Source organism: Podarcis raffonei, chromosome 1 (assembly GCF_027172205.1).
Source record: "Podarcis raffonei isolate rPodRaf1 chromosome 1, rPodRaf1.pri, whole genome shotgun sequence".
NCBI lineage: Eukaryota > Metazoa > Chordata > Lepidosauria > Squamata > Lacertidae > Podarcis > Podarcis raffonei.
In genome coordinates, this window is record NC_070602.1 from 43,962,834 (window position 1) to 43,987,506 (window position 24,673).

At 44.0% G+C, this 24,673-nt stretch overlaps 1 protein-coding gene across 6 annotated transcripts in view; it reads left to right on the forward strand.

Moving 5' to 3' along the window:
• Positions 1-24,673, forward strand: part of MAPKBP1 (mitogen-activated protein kinase binding protein 1) — a 117,217-nt gene that overhangs the window by 87,392 nt on the left and 5,152 nt on the right. For 3 of the 6 annotated variants that reach the window (XM_053383339.1, XM_053383348.1, XM_053383357.1), the window contains exons 17-30: positions 1,218-1,293; positions 2,406-2,517; positions 3,203-3,266; positions 3,663-3,788; positions 10,679-10,827; positions 11,415-11,464; positions 12,813-13,049; positions 13,484-13,653; positions 15,131-15,267; positions 16,536-16,715; positions 17,640-17,715; positions 18,881-19,182; positions 20,267-21,331; positions 24,143-24,231. In XM_053383339.1, coding sequence (XP_053239314.1) covers positions 1,218-1,293; positions 2,406-2,517; positions 3,203-3,266; positions 3,663-3,788; positions 10,679-10,827; positions 11,415-11,464; positions 12,813-13,049; positions 13,484-13,653; positions 15,131-15,267; positions 16,536-16,715; positions 17,640-17,715; positions 18,881-19,182; positions 20,267-21,331; positions 24,143-24,231 — 2,833 coding nt within the window. The remainder of the gene's footprint in view (positions 1-1,217; positions 1,294-2,405; positions 2,518-3,202; positions 3,267-3,662; positions 3,789-10,678; positions 10,828-11,414; positions 11,465-12,812; positions 13,050-13,483; positions 13,654-15,130; positions 15,268-16,535; positions 16,716-17,639; positions 17,716-18,880; positions 19,183-20,266; positions 21,332-24,142; positions 24,232-24,673) is intronic. The other 3 variants (XM_053383365.1, XM_053383373.1, XM_053383380.1) reach the window with 3 other exon arrangements.

Consider the following 24,673-nt stretch of genomic DNA (forward strand, 5'->3'; position numbering starts at 1 on the left):
CTAGTTGGGATCTAAACATTTTATTCCTTAGCTTAGACTTGAGAACAAGTTCCATTGAACTCAGTGTGTCATTTCTTAATAAACATGACCAATGGAGTCAAATCAAGGTTTAAAATTTCCTTCCCAACCTTCCCCACCCTGGTGCACTCTAGATTTTTGGGCTGCAGCTTGCAGCAGCCCCAGCCATCAAGGTCAATGATCAGGGATGGTGGGAGGTTTTTCTAATTATTATCAATCAATCAATTAGATTTCCTCCCTTGCCTTGTACTATAGGATCCTAGGGTTGGTTACATAGAGTTGTAGTCCAACAGCATATGGAGAGCACCAGGTTGGGGGAGGTGGGTGAAGGCACTACTAATCAGAAAACCATCCTTTGAGTGCCTGACTTGTTCCAACTTCACTATTCAAAGAACCAATGCCTCGGACTAGCTTCTTCTCACTATTCAGTCACACCTAATGCAAAGACAGTATGCAGAAATCTATTGACAGAGGATTTCTTGCACTGGCCAGGGGTTAGGGTAGGTGTCATTTGGAGGCCCCTTCTGATGCTATGATCCCAAGAGAAGAGTGGCAGGAGCACTCATGTGTCGGATGGGTAGGTGGAGTGGCCACTAGGTTAGATATCTCTTTTGAAAGGGAGGTGGATCTTTACAGCTAATAACTATGCAGGGCTAAATGAAACTGTCACATGTTCAAGACCCACCAGACAAGAGGCCCCGAATGCTAGAATTCTGTCTGGTGAGCTTCCCAGAGATATTTGGCTGGCCACTCACTGTTTGAACTAGATTTTATTTATTTTATATTTTATTAGCTTTCTCAGGACGGTTCAAAAGATAAAAATACAAGATGAAGCAACAAAGCAATAATGCCCCTCCCACAAACACATTTAAAAGGTCGTAGGATATTAATCAGCCAAATGGTTGAAGAGGAACATTTTTGCCTGGCTCCTAAAAATATGTAATGAAGGTACCAGCTGAACCTCCCTTGGGAGAGCATTCGGCAGATGGGGAGCCATTGCAGAAAAGGCCTGTTCTCATGTTGACACCTTTTGGACCACACGTGGAGGAGGCACATGAAGAAGGGCCTCAGAGGATGAATGCAGAGTCTGGGTCGGTTTATATGAGAGGCAGTGCTTTGAGGTATTACAGTCCTGAGATGCAATTCTTGTTCTGCTATAGCAGGGCCTTATTAATGATAATGTCTTGTTTACCTCTCAGGATTTTCAACATTAGCAGTGGGAAGCAAAAAAAGCTGTACAAGGGATCCCAAAGTGAAGATGGCACCCTCATTAAAGTAAGGCCTTTATTGGTTTTGCCTCCCACGGCTCCATTTTTCCTTGTGTGTGCTTTTTATTATGTGCAGCTTGATTTGGTGCTCTTATTGAGGGGCTAGATTTCAACTTAATTCCATGTAATGTGAAGACCTTACGTTTGGGAATATGTCATTTGTTGCTGGTGTATGTTTGTGCAAATTGCAGAATGGATGATCTATTCTCAATACATTATGGGTATAAATGAAAGATAACATTATAAAGATGTGGATAAAATTACTACCATTACTCCAGAAAGTAAGTAGTTAAAATCCATAAGAATCACTCTGCGCTAAAAATGGGGATGAATAAATAAGTATTGGCTTCGGGTTTCTCAATAAAAGTGCTGTGTTCTAAAGTGGCATCTGTGGATAATTTATCTGCTGCTACTCTAAACTGATCCATATGGGCAAGAAATCCGGTGGTGCTGAATAAGCATATTTGAATATGGTACATTCTCCCCATTGTGCACGTCATGCATTATCCTGGGGCACTTCCTCTATTCCCTTTTGATGATTTTTGCATGCTGTGTTGTGGAAACATATACAATAACTTTGCATTCAGTCTCCAAAACAGTTTTGTTTATTGTTTCTCAGCTCTCTTAGCCTTGATTCAGGAAGAGCCTCTCCTAGCCAGATCAGTTTGTTTGCTTTCCAGATTTTTTCAGCAAAGCAGATTGCTAGAAATCTGTGACACAGAAGATGACAATATTGCCAGGGTGGAGAGATCTGAGAATCTAGAACAATGCTAACATTAGATAAATCCTATTCTTCTGAGGGGATCCTAACCTCTAATGTCTAATATGTATATACCAGTTACATGGCTGGTGAACTCTACCCCCCTTCAAGGTTTTTTTGGGGGGAGAATAGGAGAGTTTGGATCCAAAGCCTCATCTGCTTTTTAGTTAACTTTGTTAGCATGTGATTACAAAATATGCATTATTATCCTCTGGCCTGAATAATGCTCATACCCAGAAACATACCCACCTGGTTGTGTGCACTTAGCAAAATCCTGCAAACTAGACTTTCTAAAGCCAAGAGACCATAGCACAGATATATTTTATTGTTATTCTTTTTTTCTGTGTCATTTGTTTCAGGTGCAAACAGATCCCTCTGGTCTCTATATTGCTACAAGCTGCTCTGACAAGAACCTTTCTATCTTTGATTTCTACTCAGGCGAGTGTGTGGCCACAATGTATGGGCATTCAGGTAAATCACTGAGCCTTTGTTGATGGTGAATGTTGCTTGAAAACTCTTAGTGACTTACATTCCATGGTTGTTTTTTTTTAAATGAAGGGAGCATGTTATAGTACCACATTTGGTAGTACCACATTTGATAAAACATATTTTCATAGAAATAATACTTTTCTCTAAGTTGAGTACTTAGGTGAGCTGGTGCAATTGCAAATGAGGTGCCCTTTAGGTGTTTCAGCAGTGGTATGGTTTATTTTAATTAATCCATATAGTGGGTTTGTTGAATGGTTTCATATGATTTTTGACTGGTGGCCTCGGAAGTGGCTCATAATTTTTTAAAAACACAATTGATACATTAAAAACCACATACTTAGAAAAGAACTAGCCTGGCTTCATCAGGAGTTGGTACCTGGCATTGTCTTTGCCTACCTGCCCTCTTCCCTTCCACACAGGACAGTTGGTAGTAGTTGGTCCTCTGGTGAAGGAAGGATCAGTCCACCTGCTGCTTTGTCTTTGCCTCCTGCCCTCTGTAATCCTTCAGGCTTGTTTTGGTATTGCATGTGAACCTGACGCAATCGGTAAGGGTTAGGCAACGGATCCTGCAGGGCTTATGGTCATAGAACTCCAAGCTGTTCATTTGAAGTCATTGCACATGACAGTGCTTCAAGATCTGTTCTCCTTGTCCTTCTGACATTTACAGAGATTGTAACTGGGATGATGTTCAGCAATGACTGCAAACACTTGATCTCGGTCTCTGGTGACAGGTAAGCAAAGGGATATTTCTGCCTTAGATCTTCCTTTCATCAGTGGGTATGGATGCTTAAAAGTTACTTTTAAAAAAATGGGGTGGATGGGCAAATGGCCTTGACTCTGTGCATTGAAAGAGTATTAACATAGGCCTCCCACTGTGAGGTGTGATAATATTTGAAGAATTATGAGGAAAGAGGTGCATCCTGGGCTTTCTGAAGTGTCAGTATGAAGGTGGGAAGCAGTGGGCACCAGGCAAGTACACTGAGGAGACGGCACTGAGCTTCTAGCCACAGGTATTGAGGAGGATATAGAAACTTGCAGGAGAACTAATCTTCTACAGGAACGTGTATCTGGGTAGAATTGGGGTTCTTGAGTAAGACAAGACTTGTTTCTGTGTTTCCTGCTTACAGCTGTATTTTCATCTGGCGTCTGAGTTCGGAGATGACCATCAACATGCGGCAGCGCCTGGCAGACATGAAGCAGAGAGGGAAGCAAGCGGAGAAAGCACAGCCAGGCAAACCTGCTGGGCTTGCCAGGTAGGAGGAAGCCATTACGGACAGTTTTCAGTAATAAGAGGTGTTTACTGGCTGCATAATCAAGTGGAAATTCAGATGTGGAGGGACGCGGGTGGTGCTGTGGTCTAAACCACTGAGTCTCTTGGGCTTGCTGATCAGAAGGTTGGCGGTTCGAATTCCCGCGACAGGGTGAGCTCCCATTGCTCTGTCCCAGCTCCTGCCAACCTAGCAGTTCGAAAGCACACCAGTGCAAGTAGATAAATAGGTACCGCTGTGTGGGAAGGTAAACGGTGTTTCCGTGCGCTCTGGCTTCCGTCACGGTGTTCCGTTGCACCCGAAGCGGTTTAATCATGCTGGCCACATGACCCAGAAAGCTGTCTGTGGACAAACGCCGACTCCCTCAGCCTGAAAGTGAGATGAGCGCTGCAACTCCATAGTTGCCTTTGACTGGACTTAACCGTCCATGGGTCCTTTACCTTTACTCTTTTTCCCCAGATGTGGCCATCTTCTAATGCAGGGTTGGAGAACTGTGGCCCTTCAGATGTTGGACTTCAACACCCATGAGCCCCAGCCATCTTGGCCAGTGGTCAGGGATGATGGGTGCTGTAGTACAGCAACTTCCAGAGGGCCACAGATTCCTCATTCCTTTGTTAATGGGAAGAGTCCGTCAGCAGAATAGTGAGGAGGTGAGCTATGTTCAGTGATTTCCTCCCTAAGTCTGCTCCAGAGGGTCCCCCAACCCACTGGAGTAGATTTTTGGAGGGTGTGGGGTAATACTGGGGAAATTGCTGAGCATTTCAATGGCTAACTTCTTCCATTAGCTGAAGATCACTATTCCACCCCATGTTTTACTTTGCATTTGTTGATGACAGGAGACTACGAACTTGTGTGATAGTTCTGCATCTGTACGAAGGGGTTTTGATTAAACAACTATGGGCTCTCTAATCTATATCACTGTCATGCCTTATGTTCTTCTGGTAACATTATGGGAGGTTGCCTGCTTTTCATGGGGTTACACTACCTCTGAAGGAGCTGGTACATAACTTGGGGTACTTCTGCATCCTTCCATCAGCTTTGGCTGGTGGTTCAGCTGCACCCCTATCTGGACAGGGGTAGCCTAACTTCTGTGGTCTATGTTCTTGTAACCTCTACGTCAGATTACTGCAATGTGTTGTATGTAGGGCTGCCTCTGAAGACTGTCCAGAAACTTCAGCTGGTGCAGAATTCAGCAGCCAGGTTGCTCACTGGAGCAAGATGGTTTGAGCATTTTACACAGATCCTGGCCTGACTGCACTGCCTGCCAGTTATTTTCTGGGTCCAAATAAAAGTGCTGGTTTTTATCTCTAAAGCCTTGAAAGGCTCAGGACTACAATACCTCAAGAACCGTCTTTCCTCATATGAACCGACCTGGTTCATCGTCTGAGGCCTTTCTTCATATGCCTCCTCAACATGAGGTCTGGAAGCTGGCAACATAAGAATAGGCCTTTTCTGTGGTGGCACCCTGCTTGTGGAATGCTTGCCTCAGAGAGGCTTTCTTGGAGCCTTCATTGCATATCTGATGAACCGACCTGGTTCATCATCTGAGGCCCTTCTTCATATGCCTCCTCAACATGAGGTCTGGAAGGTGGCAACATAAGAACAGGCCTTTTCTGTGGTGGCGCCCTGCTTGTGGAATGCTCGCCTCGCCTCAGAGAGGCTTTCTTGGAGCCTTCGTTACGTATCTGTAGGCGCTGGGCAAAAACATTCCTCTTCTCCCAGGCCTTTAAAACCGTGGCATTTTAAACTGTGTGTGGGAGGGCTATTGTTTTTGTTTGTTATTATGCTATATAGTTTTGTGTTTTTATATTGTAAACTGCTCTGTGATCTTTGGATGAAGGGTGTGGTAAAATTAATAATAATAATAATAATAATAATAATAATAATAATAATATAGAAGGGGGCACAGAGCAGAGCCTCACCAGAATGGCTTGAAGGTAAGGCCTGAGGAGGGTTGTGCGGGCTTCGTTTTACTTTCTTTTCTCGTCCACGCTGTCCCTTAGGTATGTACTTTATTTAGTTTAGCCTAAAAATATCTACCATTATCCAGCATGTTTCTCAGAAAGCCTTTGCTCAAGCATAGGATTCTATTCTGAGCAAAGGAAGATCACGTGAGTGGTGTGAGCCAGATGTCTGTACAAAGGAACATACAGTACAGTCAAACCTTGGTCCCCGAACGCCTTTGTTTTGGAACGTTTCGGCTCCTGAATGCCAAAAACCTGGAATTAAATGCTCCGGTTTTCAAACATTTTTTGGAAGCCAAACATCCGATGCAGCTTCTGCTTGTCTGCAGGAAGCTCCTGCAGCCAGTCAGAAGCCACGCCTCAGTTGTTGAACATTTCGGAAGCTGAATGGGCTTCTGGAATGGATTACGTTCGACAACCAAGGTTTGACTGTATGTGGTAGCAATAGTCAGATTGTATAGCTATGAACAAACTTGTCTAGCTGGGATGGGATGGGGAAATAGGTAACACTCGAGATGTTGCTGAACTACAACTCCCATTCCTGCCCATTGGCTATGCCTTCTGGGGCTGGAGTTGGAGTCCAACAGTATATAGTATTTTGTTGTCAGAAAAGGGGAGGTAGATGAGGAGGAAAGCATTTTGCATGTGCTCAAAAGTGCTCTCTTCTATTTGCTCTGGTATTGCAAAGTTCTAATCCCTGCTGAGTCATTGCTGACATTAAATCCTGCTGGTGCCTCAGTAATATCCTTCCCTGCTATGCCTCAGCAGTTTGCTGTGGAGAAGCCTTTTCAAGCCAAAAATGCTGGAGCTGTGGAGCAGTGTTCTTTTTATAGCAAACTCTTTGCCATTCCAGCAGCTGCACACACAGCCTTTGCCTTTTTTGAGGGGCAGCCTGTGTGTCAGGCACTGCCGGTTTCAGTCAATATTATAAAGCTTGCTTGTCACATGCTCTTGCTGGGAAGGTTGAGTCTGCCACATACCAAGCCCTGCAGCTTGTTGGAAAACACGTTTGGTGACCTCTTTGATTAAGCTGGGTGCTGTCTGTCTGGTCAGCATTTAAAAAGATTGTTTCCTGCACTGGCCCTAGTTGTTGGATATGAGTAGAGAGACCTGAGGAGCGCTGCTTGATGAATGTCGGAAGGATGTAAGCTTCACTGTAAGGAGCTTAAAAGCTGGGGAAGTTGTGTAAGAACCTTTTTTTAAAAAATGGGTATTCATTTATTTTAGATTGGATTGAGGTTACATCGATTTTGTTGCTGCTTGATCTTTGTAAGGATGTTGGTTCGTGTGTAGCTAGGGAAAAGTTCTGCAGAAATCTTTTAATTGCTCTGTGATATTTTTAGCTCACCTTTCTAGCTCCATTGTTTAAACTTGGTATAAGAAAGGAGGTGATGGATGTAAGATGCATTTGGAAGCCACCTAGTGCCTTTGGTAGTGTTACTGAGAACACCATAAAATGAATGAGCTTGTGGAATCTTCTGAGAATTATGTTCTGCTGATGTGGCAAGGGGGGAGAATGGAAATGCTTCAGTTTGAAATGTCATGTTCTCTGTCCTCTTAGCAGATATAATATGGACCTGTTCTTACAAAGCACAGGTTTAGGAATGTGCCATTGGCCACATGTTCTCCCTCCTCTGCTTCCGATGTATTTCAAATCATGGTTTGCCGTGACTCAGAAAATTATGGACAGTACTTTCCCTCCAAATCGCGATTTGAAAGCCTGGTTTGGACTGAAGTTGGTTGCAAACCATACTTTGGAAGTGGCACTAATTGTGGTTACAGATTTGGATGTTGCAGCAAACTATAGTTAGAGCATACTAAGAAAATGAGAAAATGAAACGCAACAGGGTGGGGGGTGTGAGGAGGAGAGAAGATGGGAGCCCACTGCACATTTTCTCAGCCATGGTGGTTGTTTTGGCTTTTTGGAAGACTGCGTTCCTGATATATATACCACTGTGATGAAATGTGCATCTGATAGTCACTGAGATTCACATGGATCCCTGCATCTATTTACATAATAATGAATTAATTTGTGGTACATCTTAAAAAATTTCTTTTGTTTATGCTTTATTCAAGTTTCAGATTCTAAGGACAGGGATTTTTATGCTGGATTCCTTTTTTCCTGATGTTGATTTCCTGTTACTGTATTCTGTTATAACTGTTTTTAATTTTAATTTTAAATTGTTTCAACCTGCCCTGGGACCTGCTGGCAAATAATGCTGTGTTGTTGTTGTTTTACTTGTAGAGAGGAGTGGGAGAAGATTTTCAGGCCAATGTTTATACCAGGGGTAGGGAATGTATAGCTCTCCAGATGTTGTTGGACTCCCGAACTCCCAACATGGCCTATGGTCAGGGATGATGGGATATGTAGTTCCACAACATGTGGAGGACCACAGGTTGATTTATACAGTTTAAAAACACATTTTGCTTTCTTGTTGTTGTTCCCCTCCCTTGTCAAATTATCCTTCTGAAAGTTTCCCCCACCCTCTCAACAAGAAATATTTAATATTATCTAAACATAAGCTGTGAAGCTTAAAGGCTTTTATGAACTAAGATCATGGTTCCCTTCCCCCCCCCCCTGGTGATTTTGGATGAAGTGTACATGTCAAGAGAGAATTAAAGTTGGCTTTGATGAGCACTTCTGTGCTGAAGGTAGATTGCTTGTACTCAGTGCTACTTTTCTAGAAAAAGAGGGGCCGGAACTCACCACGGACACTGCCCTCATTCTCTTAGAATGGCAATGATTCCCACCTGACAGGTGGAAGAACTGAGCTGGTGGGATTATTTGGTGGAAGTGGTAAAGCAAACCGATACACACTGAGTAGCGCATGGCACTGAATCAAGGCAGTGCTGACCATAGCCAGATAAAGAGGATAAATATGATTGTAACACGGCATGTCATTTAATTTCTTTAAATATACATATGCATGCCATCTAAAAAAGCTTTAAAAATAAGCTAGCATTCTTAGTGCCTAAGAAAACAAGTTACACCCTATGATTATAAGTTTCCCCCACTTTTATGGAAAATTCTTCAGTCATATCGGTGATGCACATGCAACCAGCAACAACTGTGGAAATGTTATTGCAGTTGATGCATGTGGAAGCACACCTAACGCCTGCATGGGAGGCAGCTGCTTCAAGGCATGGCCTGCTGGTGTTTTCCTCACTCCTTTTCAAGCACAGGCCTGCACCCAAAGCACTTTATATAAGCCTTGCCTGTATTGCTTACTACTGCTGGTATTTTCCTGCTCTCAGGGGTTGCTGCCATTTGAAAGAGATCAGCACAGCCCCAATAGGTGGATGCCTACTCCCTTTCACCACAGACAGCCATGATCTCTGATTTGCCTCCATTATTTGTCTAATCCTCTTTAAAAGCTTTGGGGGTGGAGAGAGAAATTCACAGAGGAGCAAGCTATTGACAGCTACTAGCCATGATGGCTATGCACTGCTTCTGTAGCTCCTGTGCTGGAAATCCCAGGAAAAGGTTTTATTGTGCTCAGATTTTGCTTGGTGCCTGTGGGCATCTGGTTGGCTACTGGGAGAACAGGATGCTGAACTAGATGGACCATTGGCCTGATCCAGCAGACTATTCTGGATGTTTTTAGATCTGGGGCAGCTGAATTTTTAAGTGGGTGGTTCATAGTAGATTGTCAGGGATTTCTGACTATTGACACTCGACCAGCCCATTACTGTCTCTTGGCACTGGTGTAACACCTGCTCTGCTTTTGCTTATTCAGATGGAATGGATTGATGGGAGTGTGATGTCATCAGAGCATGGATGACACCTTGCCCCCAATCCCTAAGATATTTTGGAAGTGCAGCACTGAGGGAGACCAAAGGCAAGCCACCCCCACCCCCTGCAGTCATTCTAGATGACTCAGGACAGTGTTTTAAGAGTGGACTAATTTGAAAAATAAGGATTCTCTATTTGCAGAAAGGAAGTTGGTGTCCCTTAGCCCTATTTCTGTACTGCTGGCAATTTGCACCTTGCAGGGAAAGTTATTCCCTCTCCAGGCTGCCCTGTATTTGGTAGATTAAGTTATTTTTGTCTCCAGAATAATGCCTAGCTCAAAACACCTAGTCGCAGCACTCATAGCAGTTGCTAATGGCAATCATGGCTTTCCTTGTGCAGAGTCATGGAACAGGTGTGATGTCAATGGGTTTAAATGTGACATTTCTTGGAAATGGGCAGTTTTGGCTGCTTTGGTTCAGTTCTTGCTTTGCCTGAAAGGGGAAAATGTGAGTCTCTCTGGGGAAGGTTTATGCTCAAAGCTCATACCAGGAATGCCTGCCTTATCCATTTTGATTAAGGATCCATCCCAGGTATTCTAAGCACTCTTTTATTGTGTAGCAGTGCAACATAACACTGAGTTATGGTGCGCTGGTCTTACATTGCCAACTGTCTTTTCTCAGAACTGCATTCTTTGACCTTCCTTCCTTTCCCTGCAGGGATCAAATTTGCCTCTGTGCAGCACAACAAAATTCATATTGTGCTTTATAAAATTAAAGCATGAAAGGATGAGAAGAAATATCTAAAGGCACAAATAAATAACTTTCAAGTGCCTTAGATTATTAGTGGGAGAGATTTATATGTGCACGCAACTCTCCCACTAAAACCGATGGGACTTGAAAATTGCTTAACGTTGCCTCAGAGTGCTATGTTAAGGATTTGTGGTGATGTGTGTTTCTAGCCTGTTTAATGTGCTTTCACCATATCTGTGGACCAGTAGCACTTTTAAGGTAAGTTTTCTGGAAGCCAGAAAGACTTACATCTAATTTCCATCTTCATCCCTCCTGTTTAAAGTTGCTGTGGCTTAATGGTGGCATTCTGGAGCTGAGTGTTTTGAATAAGTAATGTTGATGCACACCGTATACCTTATGCCAATGCTTCTCTTCATTTTGCCTTTCTAGGCACGAGTCAGTCTCTGTCCTCTCATCTGCGCCAGTGCTGTCATCGGACAGTGACAAAGATGGTGAAGACGAAGGGAATGAGGAAGATGAGCTACATGGGCTGCAGTCCTTCCAAGTGCAGACTAATGGCAACACTGAAAGGGATTCAGGTATATGGGAAGAGGAGCATATGGTATTCTGGAAGGAAGTTTAACCAAAGACAGGGAATAAAGAAAGAACCAGGAGAGAAGCTGACAGCTGGCTTGCTCAGTTCCTTGCTGTTTTCTTCACACAGCCTTCATGGTCCTTGCAAGGAGAAAGTACTGTGAACCAGCAGTGCACAAGCACACTTGGCAGCCATTCCCCACAATTGTGCCAGCATGCACTTCCAATTCTTACAGAGTGTTTCTCCAAACAATTGTGGCCCTGGAGTAATTCATGTAGAGAGAGTATGGCAGATAATGACTCAGAATGAACCTGGCACGAAAATCTAGGACAATGGCTGTATGAGATTGTCCAACTGAATGTATATCTGTGCCAACAGCTGACAATGCAGGAGTTTGCTAAGCTGAGACGGGAAGTTGGTGCTGTTATTTCCACTAGGGAATCATAAGAATTCTAAGCAGATTACTACTTAATTAACCTACTAAAACGAGTGATATGTGCAAAGATGTTGCACACAGATTGTGTGTGAAAGAGCTTTGTGATGGTGGGAAGAAAATCAGCTTTGTTGACTTGTGTATTTTTCTCCTCCTAGATCCAGATCTTTCTCTTTCAAGAAGCTTTTCCCACTGGGAAATGAGGAGGGTGAGTTTTCAATACATTAAAAAAAACAACACCTCTGAAATGTAAGAACAACAGCTGAAGAGCAGATGGATATTCACAGAGTCAGTCTGCCCTAAGATGCATGATACATTGATGTAGTCTTCACACCACCCCTTTTCTATAGCCTGCCAGTTTCTAAATGCCCAGGCATACACAGATTCAATTACCAGTATATCTAGCAGCTTCGGCTTCTCCAGTGCACCGTGTGGAGGTTGTTACCTGCTAGGTACAAGATGTACCGCTTTGTTGTGTTAGGCTCTCCATTGCAGATCTCCTTAAACAGGCTGGGGACTGCTGAGAAGATGTCATTTATTCTTAGAAAGCTGGTTGGCATTGAGAGGCATATATTCTGAGAGTGCCATGGATGCTTCAAATAGGAATGTGTTCCCAAAATGGAATGGATCATGTATGAATTGGTAATACCACCTTGCCACCTGTTTCAAGACAAGCTTGTTCATCAGCTTGTCTATGCAGGTAGCAGAACTTACATCCTGCGTGTTAGCAGGGAGAACCAAAGTGAACACAACTGACTTGTTATCTGCAAACCAATAATTATGATTTGTCATGTCATGTGAATGCAACCAGTGCCTCTTGAGGCTTAATGCCATCAGAAATGGTATAGGATGCCCATCCCTCTCCCCCCCCCCCCACCTGGTTTATATCAAGCTAAACTCTTAGTCCTCTGACACCAGTTAAATATTTTACTCAAAAGTGCAGTAGGAGCACCCTATCTCCTCAGCTGATCAGAGGTCATTGTGCTCGGCCAAACCCTTTTTGGAGACAGGGACACATTTGGAAATCTACAGCTATCACAAGCATCGCAAAATGCCCATTTGACAGAAGAAAAATTGGTGATGTGCATAACTCCACCCCTAAATCAGGCAAAACAGATAAAACATAATTTTTAAAAATTGACCAGGAGTCTTGTGTGGATAGAGGGGTACCTGAGCACTGTGGTGCCCGTGCTTTTCTAGGAAAAACATGGAGAAGCTTCCTAGGATCAATCAAGCAGCAGTTGTCTGTTCTGTTGAAATCCAAGATCTTTCAAGGTTTTGCACTGGTGGGTGAAACTAGATACTACTGAGAATATGTGTAATATTTAAATAACTGCACCACAACATAGTGAGGACATGTCCTTTCTTGTTGCCTTATCTCTCTGATTTTGTTCTGACTGTCCTCTAAGAGATCTTATTCTGGCCTTGCCTTTTCATCTACTTTTTTTTTTTGCTATGATAACTCTGTGGCATTCTGCTCCTCTGAGCAGATTCATTAACAGTTAAGTCCTGCTCCTTTGGCATTGCTTTTTACAAGTTACTTCATTTTCCTTTAGGCAAAAGAGATGGCAATGATTCAGTGTTCGGAGGCCACCATGAGCAAGGCGCCTCGGCAGCGTGGTCGTTGGTCGCAACCCACAGGCAGCCTAGAGATGACGGTTAAATCCATGCTTGACTTGCGGCAGCTGGAGTCTTTCTCCGTCTCCCGCTCTGCCAGCCGAGATTCTCTTTCCCAGGTCAGCAATGGGGATGACCAAGAAGAGCGTCCTGATCTCCCTCTGTGTGTCAATAATGTAAGAACTTCCCTTCTTAATGCAAGAGATGAGAAACTGCCACATGGGAGGGATGGCGTTCTGCAACGAAGTCTCTGACCTTTTTGAATTCTGACCAGGGAATACTATAATACGATAATATTACATGGGTAGTAAAGCAGTGCATTGTGGGTTAGCGCATTGGATCCTGCTCTGGGCTTTAGATGGAGCAGCCATCGAGACCAATCAGCTGCCAGACCAATGTTTGCTGGGAATTGTAGGAATATAAAAACCATGAATAAAAGATATTCTGCTTCTTTGCTCCTTAGAACAGAATCAGTAGCCTGACTGGCGGGCAGGTGGATATGGCTAATGAGTTGGGTCATGCCTTTCTGAAGTGGCCATGTTAATTGCAGTTTTTCTGCATGTTGCTTTACCAAAGCTAAACTAGCTTTGTTTCTGCATTGATATTCTAGGCTGGAGGCTCTGCAGCTCCTCAGGAAAACCAGCCTTGCGTTCGACCCCAAGTTATCCGCCTTGTGTCCTGTGAAGGGGGAATTTTCCCCCAGGAACTGGAACCTTCGGAGAGTGAGGAATGTGTCATCTACCCAGAACAAGATGAGATTCACCCTGCAGACGTTAGCAGGTAAAAAAAAATAAATTCATTTTTTTGCGCCTTGCTTTTAGCTAATTAAGGTTGTATGCCTGCCCCCCCCCTTCCCCAAAGGAAAAATAATAATGATGATTTGATGATCTGGGTGAGGCACCATGCTGTCCACCACATTCCAAAGTTACTGATGGGTTTTATAAATGTCGGCCTGACTGTAGCATGCAGGCCGCAATGAGATGAGGCCTGTTAACATAATCTTTGCTTGTGAGCGAGTCATACATATGAACTACCGCTGCCAGATTTCTCCTTGGATGACTGTCTTGTGAGTTTCATGTCCTCTCCTGCTCTCCGTCCTCTTCTTTCACGCTTGCCTGGTTTTGAATTTAGTAAGAGAATTCCCGAGCTTGTTCTTGAAACAACTAAAACAGTGGTTGTTTGGAGATGCCACTAACATGACTTGGAGGAGTCATGCGGTATAATAAGAATATTGGAAGAAACCGGAGAGACTTCGGCCTGCTTCCAGCGATCTCTCCCTTAATTATAACATTTAACTCTCCCTTCCCTCTGTAGCTGTTTCATTTCCTCGGCTTCCAACGTACAGTGTTACGATTGTGGGCTGTGGATGTGCCTCCACAAGCTGTTACACTCTGAAGGGTGCTTTTTTATATATATAAAAAGGCTGACTATTAGTGCTCTTCCCACCTCACCTCACTCCCCACCCCGCCACTTCTGCTTTATGTTTCCAATGTTATAGTTCTAAGATTTAAACAGAGCAGACTGTGGACTCCTGGAGCTGTCAGGCAGTGGGGGGAGGTCCTTCTGGGCAGCGTTTGGAAGCCTGATGGACACGGCACGCACAGAACTTGCAAGCTGCGGTACAGTTAGTGTAAATAATATTCTCAGCATTAGTGACCTTCATGCTTGAGTTCAATCGCAGTGACTAGGAGGATTTAAACATAAAAGAACTCCCAAATATTCCATAAACAGAAAGCCTTTTCTTTCAGCCACGGAGCTAAGAGAAGCTGCGTTAAGCTAAACATACACTGCTGGAGTTAGGACCGAGAACTGTTGTCATGGTGATGTGTGGAGTCTCTTAAAATGCCATATGCAAACTGGTTTTTCCTCTCATTGGCTCGGTTATCCGTAAGGATTTTCACATATGGCATAGACACAGATGGTAGCTTAGGCCTCAATTTTTCTGTGGATGTGGCTCTTGATTGTCTTTTAGTTGATGAGGAAAATACGAGAGAGAGAGAGAGAGAGAGAGAGAGAGAGAGAGAGAGAGAGAGAGAGAGAGAATATAATGGAAATTGAAGGGGAAAGTCAAAATGTCACTGTCCAAGCTCTATGAAGTGCAAAATAATTGTGCATAAATGGTGAAAAGGTTAGGCTTTACAAAACTTATTTTTCGCAATGGTGGGAAGTTAGTAGCACAGGTAAGGTCTTTAAGAGTGTAATAGTTTAAAAGTTGTCAATGCTGGTTCTCACACTTGATTCTTCCCCTCTCTCTCAGCGAGTTCCAGGTAAAAGCACTTCCCCATGGGAAACTAGGTAGAGGCTACCACAGCAACGGGTGCCCAGATAAACACAGCCCTGACAGTGCCTGCTCCGTGGATTACAGCAGCAGCCGCCTCTCAAGCCCTAATGAAGGTGAGATATTTTTAACTATTTGGACTTGTGCCCCACCCCCATTCTGAAAACTTTAGCAAGATGCTACCTACAGTTAGCAGGGACAAGGAGGAGTTAAAATGAAATATATAAAACCAAAACAAGTACCACACCAGGCCAGCTTAATCTTGGCCACAAGAAAGCATTCCAGATGGAAAGGTCTTGCATGCTTCTGATACTTGTTTGAAATACTGGCAGACATTTGACTTTCCCTCATATTCTCATTGCACCTTTGTGGGTGAATGAATGTCTTTCTTCTGTGGTACCTCCAGGTTTGCCTTACTGGGGGAACTGATATACAGAGCTTCATCTTGCAGCTGGTGCATGGCCACTGCTGCAAACAACCATCTCCTAAGTTTCTCACCCCACCCCACCCCAAAAATATGTATATGCAAAATCCCTAACCAGGATTTGTCCCTTTCTCTCAGGAACCCCCCCCCCCCAAAAAAAAACATTTAGAGCTAAAACTCTCAACCACATTCCCAAATGGGCAAAGGGAGCTTTCCTTCCCCAATGCCAGACAGCAAGTGCAGTGGGCAAAGCCACAGAAAAAGGCACCAAATGGAAGCTGCTGGAATGGAAGAATTGAGAGCATGTTTAGAGTGCACTCCTGACTCTTCCTTTCAATTTTGGCATTGCAGCTTTACCTGTCCAACATCTGGTGTCATTTGACAGACACAGGTGGGTGTGGTTTGGGCCAAACTGAATGAGGAGACCTGGTGGGCCAGTTTAAGTTTGAGGTTCTCGTATGGATTGATGACTGGGGAGGGTTGTGGGAGAGGAAACTGACTTGTTCAAGCAGCTAACAACTTATTGTAAGCACCCCAGAGAAGGGTGGCATGCAGAATGCAGGGTTAAAGAAATGGTGGGGTGTTAAAAAATAATAATCCCCCTCTCTGTATTAAACAAGGAATTCTCAGGAGTCAGGAAAGGGGAAAGGCCACCTTTTCCCTGTTCTACTTTCCTGAACTCCCACCATTCCTACAAAGGAATAAAATGCTCCAAGTTCAGGGCCAACCACAAACCTGAACCCTCTCCCTGCAGTACTATAGAGCAATAAAGGCCTCAGGAGTAGGAAAGGGGTAAAAGAAAAGTTCTGTCCTCTCCCCCCACCCCCCGCCAGGTATGAACACTTGCAAAATTACTCTTCTTATGGGATAACAGATACACTCCCAACATTTTGTTGCAGATCCCCCTGTGCAATCTTCATTGTTGTGCAAGTTATGTTTGTGTCATGTCTTCCACTTTAGATTCTGAGAGTACAGAACCTCTCAGTGTGGATGGTACATCCGATCTGGATGAACAGGTGGGAGAAGAGGATGAGGAGGATGTCAGCGCTGGTCTGTTGGAAGGAGATGTCCCCAGGACTCCAGATCAGGAGAAGTTCCTCAAGCAGCATTTTGAGACCCTGGCCAGTAACGGTGAAAAGGGTACATTTTCAAAACCAGTGGAAACTCTTGACCTTTTTGTGATGTTCCCAAATGTATTCCTACTAAATCTGCTTTAGACTATCAGTGTCCCCACCTGTTGTGACTCTCCTGTGACAACCGTGGAAGCAAATGCCATTGGTAGAATAGAGAAAATAATGAGAAGTGGGGCATATAAAACCTGTAGCACCTCCTGCAAGTTTGGTGGCACAATGAATGGAGCCTTGTCAAAATGGCAGCTTCCTCTTTTTTGCTGACCTATGGGGAAAGTAATACAGTGGTGCCTCGCAAGACGAAAATAATCCGTTCCGTGATTCTCTTCGTCTAGCGGTTTTTTCGTCTTGCGAAGCAAGCCCATTGACAGCTTAGCGGATTAGCGCTACAGCGGTCTAGCGGCTTTCAGCGATCAGCTGTTAAGCGGCTTATCAGCGGAACAGCTGATAAGCGGCTTAGCGGCTTAGGAAAAGGGGGGGGGAAAGCGGGGAAAAACCGCGGGGACTCGCAAGATTTTTTCGTCTTGCGAAGCAACCCCATAGGGAAATTCGTTTTGCGAAGCGCCTCCAAAACGGAAAACCCTTTCGTCTAGCGGGTTTTCCGTCTTGCGGGGCACCACTGTACAGTACTGGCTTGACTCATCTGTTTGTGCTGGGAATTGAGTAGAAATGCAGTGGCCCCTAGTGGTAGACGTTGCCATGTTAAACATTGTGATGAAGAGTAGAATTGTAAGAACAAGAGTATCTGGCACCTTAAAGACTAACCAGTTGATTGTGGCATAAGCTTTGATAGACTAGAATCCATTGCAATTCATTCATAAAATATGTATATGCCACTATGTCAGAAAAACATGTATCAAAGCAGTCTACAGCAACAAAACTGTACAATGAAAACCTCCTAATTTGTGTACATTTCCCCCTTTTTAATTCGTAGGTGGATCATGTAGGACCCTGGAGAGAACGGAAAACAGTATTTCTTCTCGGTTTCTGTCCCAGTCTCCTGCTCTCAGGTACAGTCAGTTTTTCTTAACTGGTGGATAGTCGGGCCTTGCTTTGGCTCAGGCATAACAACCTCATCTCTTGAACTTTCTGCTCCTGGTGCACCTTAGCAAAAAAGGCTTGCTCTTATGAAGAGCCAGGTCTTCTTGTTCTATAAAAAGACTGTGTCTGTTTTGGGAGGGTGATTTGGAAAAGCCCAGGTACCCCAATGTTCGATCATGGTGGCTGTCTTTGCTTCTCTTTCTTCAGTCTTCCAATGAACTTCACAGCTGTGTCGATGAATCCATTTTAGCTGATATAAGAACTAAATTTTGCCATGTGGTTTACTCTTCACCATTTATGCGCTATAAAATGATTTTGCATTTCATTCAGCTTGGACAGTGAAAAAAACTTATTCAGTCTTGCTTTACCAATGAGCTTTAATCTGGTTTTCTTCCATTAGCAAACTCCTTGTTTTGCTGACTAAGCTTGCAGACACTGCATTCGTTTTTTAAAAAAAAATATTAATTCAGGAAGCCTGTTAAATCTGATGGGGGTTGGAAATTGCAATCTTGTGTATTAGAAAAGGGTGTCTATGAATGTTAGGGTTTACTGAACACATGGTTCTGGTTTTTTGCTAAAGTAGCAAACAGAAGAGCAGTCTATCCTGATTGCCTACAACTGTATGCTGAGGCCTTTAGGTTAGTGCTAACATCCTGCTTTTCAGGTAGAAGAGGAGACGGAAAAGCAGGCACAAATATCCCATGAGTACAGGTCTCTTTCCCTAGAGAGTTTAAGTGGACTAAAGTGAGGGCCTGAATCCAGTAGCATGCTGAGCTGAGAAAACCTTAACCCTGATTATAACTATGGCTTATCTTCCCTTGCTGAAACCTCTCCGTTTCCCCCATTTCACTTAACCCTCCTATATAGTAGTCTTGTCTATGATTAGTCTATGTTCACCATACATCCAAGGGGAAAATGTGTTTGTATGAGGATTTTGGCAGTAAGAGCTTGTCTTGTTGCCATGTAGAATCATAGAAATGTAGGGTTGGAAGGGACCCCTAGGGTCATCTAGTCCAACCCCCTTAAATGCAGGAGCCACAGCCCCAAATTAGCTACATAGTACTGTTTTATTTTTATTTGAAAAGGTGATGGTATTGTGACCTTATATATCCTACCCTGTCTTTGTCTCTATAGGCAACTGTCACTTTCTTCATCAAATCTGGTATTGGATCGGAAGCCCACCGAGTTGCCTGACTTTCAGAAGCAAGTTTCTGCTGATCTGCTGAAAAATGGGCTTGACCACCAGAACATGACCCTGGAGAATGGCATCTTCCAAAATGATGCTAATTCATTTAGATCACTCTATATGCAGAGAAAGAGGAAACCTGCGTTAGAGATCAACAGGGGTCCTGGAAGACCACCTGGGCCTTTCCCTGATAATGATGGGGCAGTGGTGATGAGGAAATCCCAGTCAGTTCATGACCTTGTTCATAATGGTAAGGAAGTGGCTGGGTATTGTGGAAATCGTTGAAAGCAAAAGGCCTCCAAAATAGAAACCTGCCCAGCATTGGAGATGAGAGCCAATTATATACCAGCTTTGGAGGTGGGCTGGGGAGATAGTCCCTGTCAACACCACAGGTACCTCCTCTATGCCTTGCGGGTGGCCTGAGCTGGAGAAATGCAGAAATTGCTGTCACTGGTGATGGCAAGAGGAGGACTTAACCTGCTTCCTCTGGAAAGCACAAATTGTTTAAAGGTGTTAGAGATACTAGGAAGAAGAGTTTGGATTTGATATCCCGCTTTATCACTCCCCTTCAGGAGTCTCAAAGCGGCTCACATTCTCCTTTCCCTTCCTCCCCCACAACAAACACTCTGTGAGGTGAGTGGGGCTGAGAGACTTCAGGGAAGTGTGACTGGCCCAAGGTTACCCAGCAGCTGCAGGTGGAGGAGCGGAGACGTGAACCCGGTTCCCCAGATTGCGAGACTACCGCTCTTAACCACTACACCACACTGGCTCTAGGAGCAGTCCACCTGGAAATTCTTTTATGGGAACTCAAGCGAAAGTCATGGAATCACCATTTATTTTAGTGCAGCTTGTGCAGATAACATTCCTAGTGAAACTCTCCCACTTGCAGCCTTAGTGTGGTTTTGCATGTATAATTGGGGCTGCTTTTACTTTGTGTGATGCTCTGCATCAATCAAAGGAGCATTCCACACCTACTTTTATTAATACTCCTATGATTCCCAAGCCATCATTCGTAGCCCTCTGACTGCTTTTAGCTGTAAAGGAAACACATTTTTTTGCAAATACAAGGTGGTGTTTGCAGTAATCCCCATCACACAGAACAAAGGTTAAAACAGTACATGCAGTGCTATCTCTGGTCACATATTGAGTCAGAAATTGAGACAACAGGGTGTCTGGAACATGGGGCAGTTGCTCAAAATGATTCCCTGAACATAGTTGTTTTGTCTAGTGCTTCATCCAGGAGCTGAAATGAAATAGTAATGACATTAAAAAGCTGGAGCTATTTTGATTGTCTCCAGACCAGTTTTGTGCACTTATTTCTTCCATTTCCACAGATAAGGTTCCAGGAGGGATGCCTTCTGCTAGGCAACGTCCTCAGACCCTAATGGTAGGTGAGAAAGATCCAAGGTCCAATAGCTGTCGGGTTCTGTCTGCAACCCTCTTGAAGACGGATGGCTCCAGCTCTCTGCAAGCCAAAGACAGCAAAGCTGCAAAACCAAAGTCCTACATGAGCCCCACCACTAGCTTCATGGCCAAGATGTCCCGCAGCGTATCTGTGGGAGAGAATCTATGCCTTGGCGACTCTGCAGAACACCTGGCTGAGGTGAAGGTCAGCCCACAAGTACCAGAGAAGACACAGTTGAATCCTTTAGGGGACACTGAGAAGAACAAGCCGCTTGTGAAGGAGAATGGCCTCGTGAAACCTCCTCTTCAGCAAGCTACAAGTTCTTCATCACCCAAATCCTTTCACAGCAAGCTAGCTTCTAACCGGGCTCATTTGATCCTTGACATCCCCAAATCTCTGCCTGACAGACCGACTTTGGCTTCTTTCTCACCGACTGCCAAATCAAAACCACTGCTGGAATCTCCCCAGTCACCTGCTGGCACTGGTATAAAGAAGCACACGTTTCCTGAAGGGTGGGCCTCCAAGCTGGAAAACCAAGCAGCTGTGCCACTAAGCCTTGGTAAAAGTAGCCCAGCAGGTCCCTTTACAGAGACTCTAAAAGAGAACCGTACGTTGTTGAGGACCCAAGTCCAAGTCCAGCTTGAACCGGGGGCTACTAACCCCAAACTGAAAGAGTTTTCAGATGGTCTGCACCCAAAATCTCCAGAATACAGACCACTGAGATGCAAAGAGATAATTGGCAGCACTGGTTGTGTGCCGGAGAATCAGCTTGAGCTTTGCTCACGTGAACCAAGCAGGCCAAGGTCTCCCACAACTGTGGCAGCCCTGGCAGAGGACTCAGGTGTGCACGGATACCCATCTCTAATCTTCTTCCCCCTTCTGTCTCCTGTCTTTGTGAATCGCTTCACACTTCCATCACATTTCTTTACGTCCAGCTTCTGGCCTGTCTCGTCCTGTCTGCACCTGTCTCGTTCCATAAGCCATCCTTTCAATGGTGAGACATTTCAATCTGGCATTCATTTTTCCCCCTTTTCTGTCCTCAGTTTCTGCTTCCAGTTTGTCTTGTGTTAGTTCCAGCAAATGTTGTGGCTCAAGCGACGATCCACTTGGCAGGACTAGCACAAGAGTGAATATATAGTTTTAAAGTAAAGCTGTACACTGGGTGAAGGAACACCTTTGCCTGACTTTCAGTGGTAAGGTTACTTATCATTTGTTTCATAATCTTCCATTGATCATTGCCAACAGTGTCTTCCTGTGCTCACTTGTAAAAAGGGAAATCCTGGACTGACACTAATGAGAGAAGGAACTCATTTATTATATATAGAGAACATGGCTGGCAAACAAAGCTGGCCAATGTGTAGTTGCTTTGCTACCCTTAATATCCTATGTGGGTATATTAGCTGAGTTTAAAACAGCAAGTTTTATTCAAGGTACCCTTGCTTATTTTAAATGTGCAGCCATTGCTGCTGAGGCGCAGGAAAAACCATCTCTGGAGCTTGTGGAAGTAAATTCCCACAGTTCTCAGGTTTTCCAAGCTGCTCCAGAGTGAAGTTTTGGAGTCCAGTTCTCTCTTGGAAAGATGTGCCTGCAGCATGTTTGATTAGTTAGCTAACAGCAGCACAGGCCTTTTCTCAGTTGCATTTGATGGTTGTATGCCATACAATGCATGGTCATGTACCACAAGCCACTCCAAATGTTTTTTGACTTGGTTTATATTGAAGATCGGGGACACGGGTGGCGCTGTGGGTTAAACCATAGAGCCTAGGACTTGCCGATCAGAAGGTCGGCGGTTCAAATCCCCGTGACGGGGTGAGTTCCTGTTGCTCGGTCCCTGCTCCTGCCCACCTAGCAGTTCAAAAGCACGTCAAAGTACAAGTAGATAAATAGGTACCGCTCCGGCGGGAAGGTAAACGGTGTTTCCGTGCGCTGCTCTAGTTCGCCAGAAGCGGCTTAGTTATACTGGCCACATGACCCGGAAGCTGTACGCTAGCTCCCTCGGCCACTAAAGTGAGATGAGCACCGCAACCCCAGAGTCGGCCACGACTGGACCTAATGGTCAGGGGTCCCTTTACCTATATTGAAGATCACCTGAAATGGAATCATTTTTACAGGAAGAGGCGATTAACGTTTTCCTAAGATGTAGCATGTTTCTTTACTGACACACCCCTGCAAATGGGTAAGGTGTGAAACATGAAGAGAGAGACGCTCACTAGAGTATGTTAAAAGGAAGTTTGATTTTTGTTAATATTCTGCCATCTCTGAGCAATGAAGGCTGCTAACAGCCAATAAATCTACAAGACATCATAAAAGGCATCAAGTAATTAATAAAACATCACAACATCCCTAAAGACGATAAATGTAAGCTCAGTGTAAAAAACAACCCCAAACCCCTTCCCATAAAGTATCATCAACATAAAGCAGCATTTAATAAGTCCATCTGAGTGACTGTTTTTCCTGTGTCAGGCTGTGCAGTTAATGCTGTGCAATTCCATAAAATTTGTATTGCGGCTAATATAAAAAGTGCTGCAACCAGAAGAATAAAGCACAGGGCTCTGGGCAATAGGAGGGATGGGTGGAAACTGAGTTCTAATATTCTGTTCTGCTATTAACTTGCATGTAACTTTGGTACAAAGTTACCTAAACATCTGCTCTCAGTCTTTCCCCATCTGCTGGATGTGCACATACTTCTCACTGATAACAGTACGTTGAGATCTATGGAGGAAAATACTGTGGAATTTGAAGTATGGTTACATAAAACAGCCATATGAAATTCATGTCTGAAGGTTCATTCTCACGGCTTCAGAAGTTATATAGCTCTCATTCATCTATTTAAATAATTTTGCCAACTTGCCTGTGTGTGTTTGTGCACACATGCTGGCATTCTTTGATTTCAACAGAATATAAATGCATAATAATCAATGGGAGAAATCCGCAGACAATAAGAAGAGAACAATTCGTGTTCTGATTTAGCAAGAGTAATAGACAAGATAATGGAAGACAATGTATTCACACTGTAAATTAACAAGAAGATGAAGACCATGTGGATCTGAGGCGTTAGCCGGCACCATTAACCTTTAATGAACCAACCCCTCTCCTTGTGTGCGTCCCCCCCCTCGTTCAGAAACCCACAGACCTTTTGTTTTAACTTATTTACTAGGAGGATTTTTAAGTGGCTCTCATGTGAGTTATGATGCGGGAGGACAGAATAAAGGTCGAATCATGCCTGTGTATGTGTATCCCACTTGTATGTCTATCATCTTTGTCTCACTACATGCCTTCAGATGTCTGACCCTGCTTGGTTAATGAGCTGGCAACCAAGCAGACAAAGTTGCCTGCCTTCTAAATAAGGGCAGGATAGCAATGTATTGCTGAAATGTGCTTCCCTCAATCATCCCTCTACCCCATGTTGTTTCTCACCCTTAGAATGCTTATAAAAGAAATATGCTTCTTTGTTGCCCGTTTGAATTATGTTTCCTAATGTATAGTTAAGTTCTTTGTTTAGGCAAGTATTTTTCAGACTTCTAATAACACTGGCACGCTGCTTTCTTAATTAAATTTGGAGGTAGACTTTTACACTTGCACTTCAGTTTGCTCTAGTCTATTCATGTAAGTGTATGGTATATAATGAACAGTCTTATGCAAGGATTTAAATAATTATTGAGATGGGTGGGGGAGGCCAATGTTTGAAATAGCTAGATTCTCTGCAGGGTTTCCCACCATCTCAGGACAGTGGGCAGGGCTGGAATGGTACTTGTGTCCTACTTAGCGCCTTTGTATTCTGTCTCTCCGCCCGCCCCCCCAACAGGAGGCTCTTCAGTCAGCATTGAGCAATGCAAGCACGTTGTGTCTGAGCTCCAAGACAGTATGCGCAAGGCCATCCATCTATACCATATGGTAAGTCACACTTTCATTCCAGCTGGTCACTTGGATCTTAATACTTTTATGTGATTATCTATATTAGACAAATTGGAAACATATGGTTAAGACTGCAAGCAAAGGCCCTCTAAATTTTTGTTCTGGAGCAGATACCTGTGTACTTACAAGCCCTTTGGGTTGTTGTGTGGATCACCATTCTGTGGCAAGGAATGCTTCCAGATGGGCATTTATTGTAGAACAGTGTTTCTCAAACACACGGGTGGTTTTTTTGCAGTGGTCACACAATGTTGTTGTCAAAATGCCCCCCCCCCCAGCCGTTTATACATTTTAATCCATATTTTCCATTTCTGTAGAAAATCTGATAAGTAAAAACAACCCATTGTACACCTGCAGAACCTTTGTCTTGTCGGGGTTTAAACTCAGCACAAAACTTTAGCGAGATGCTGACCCAGCATGGCCA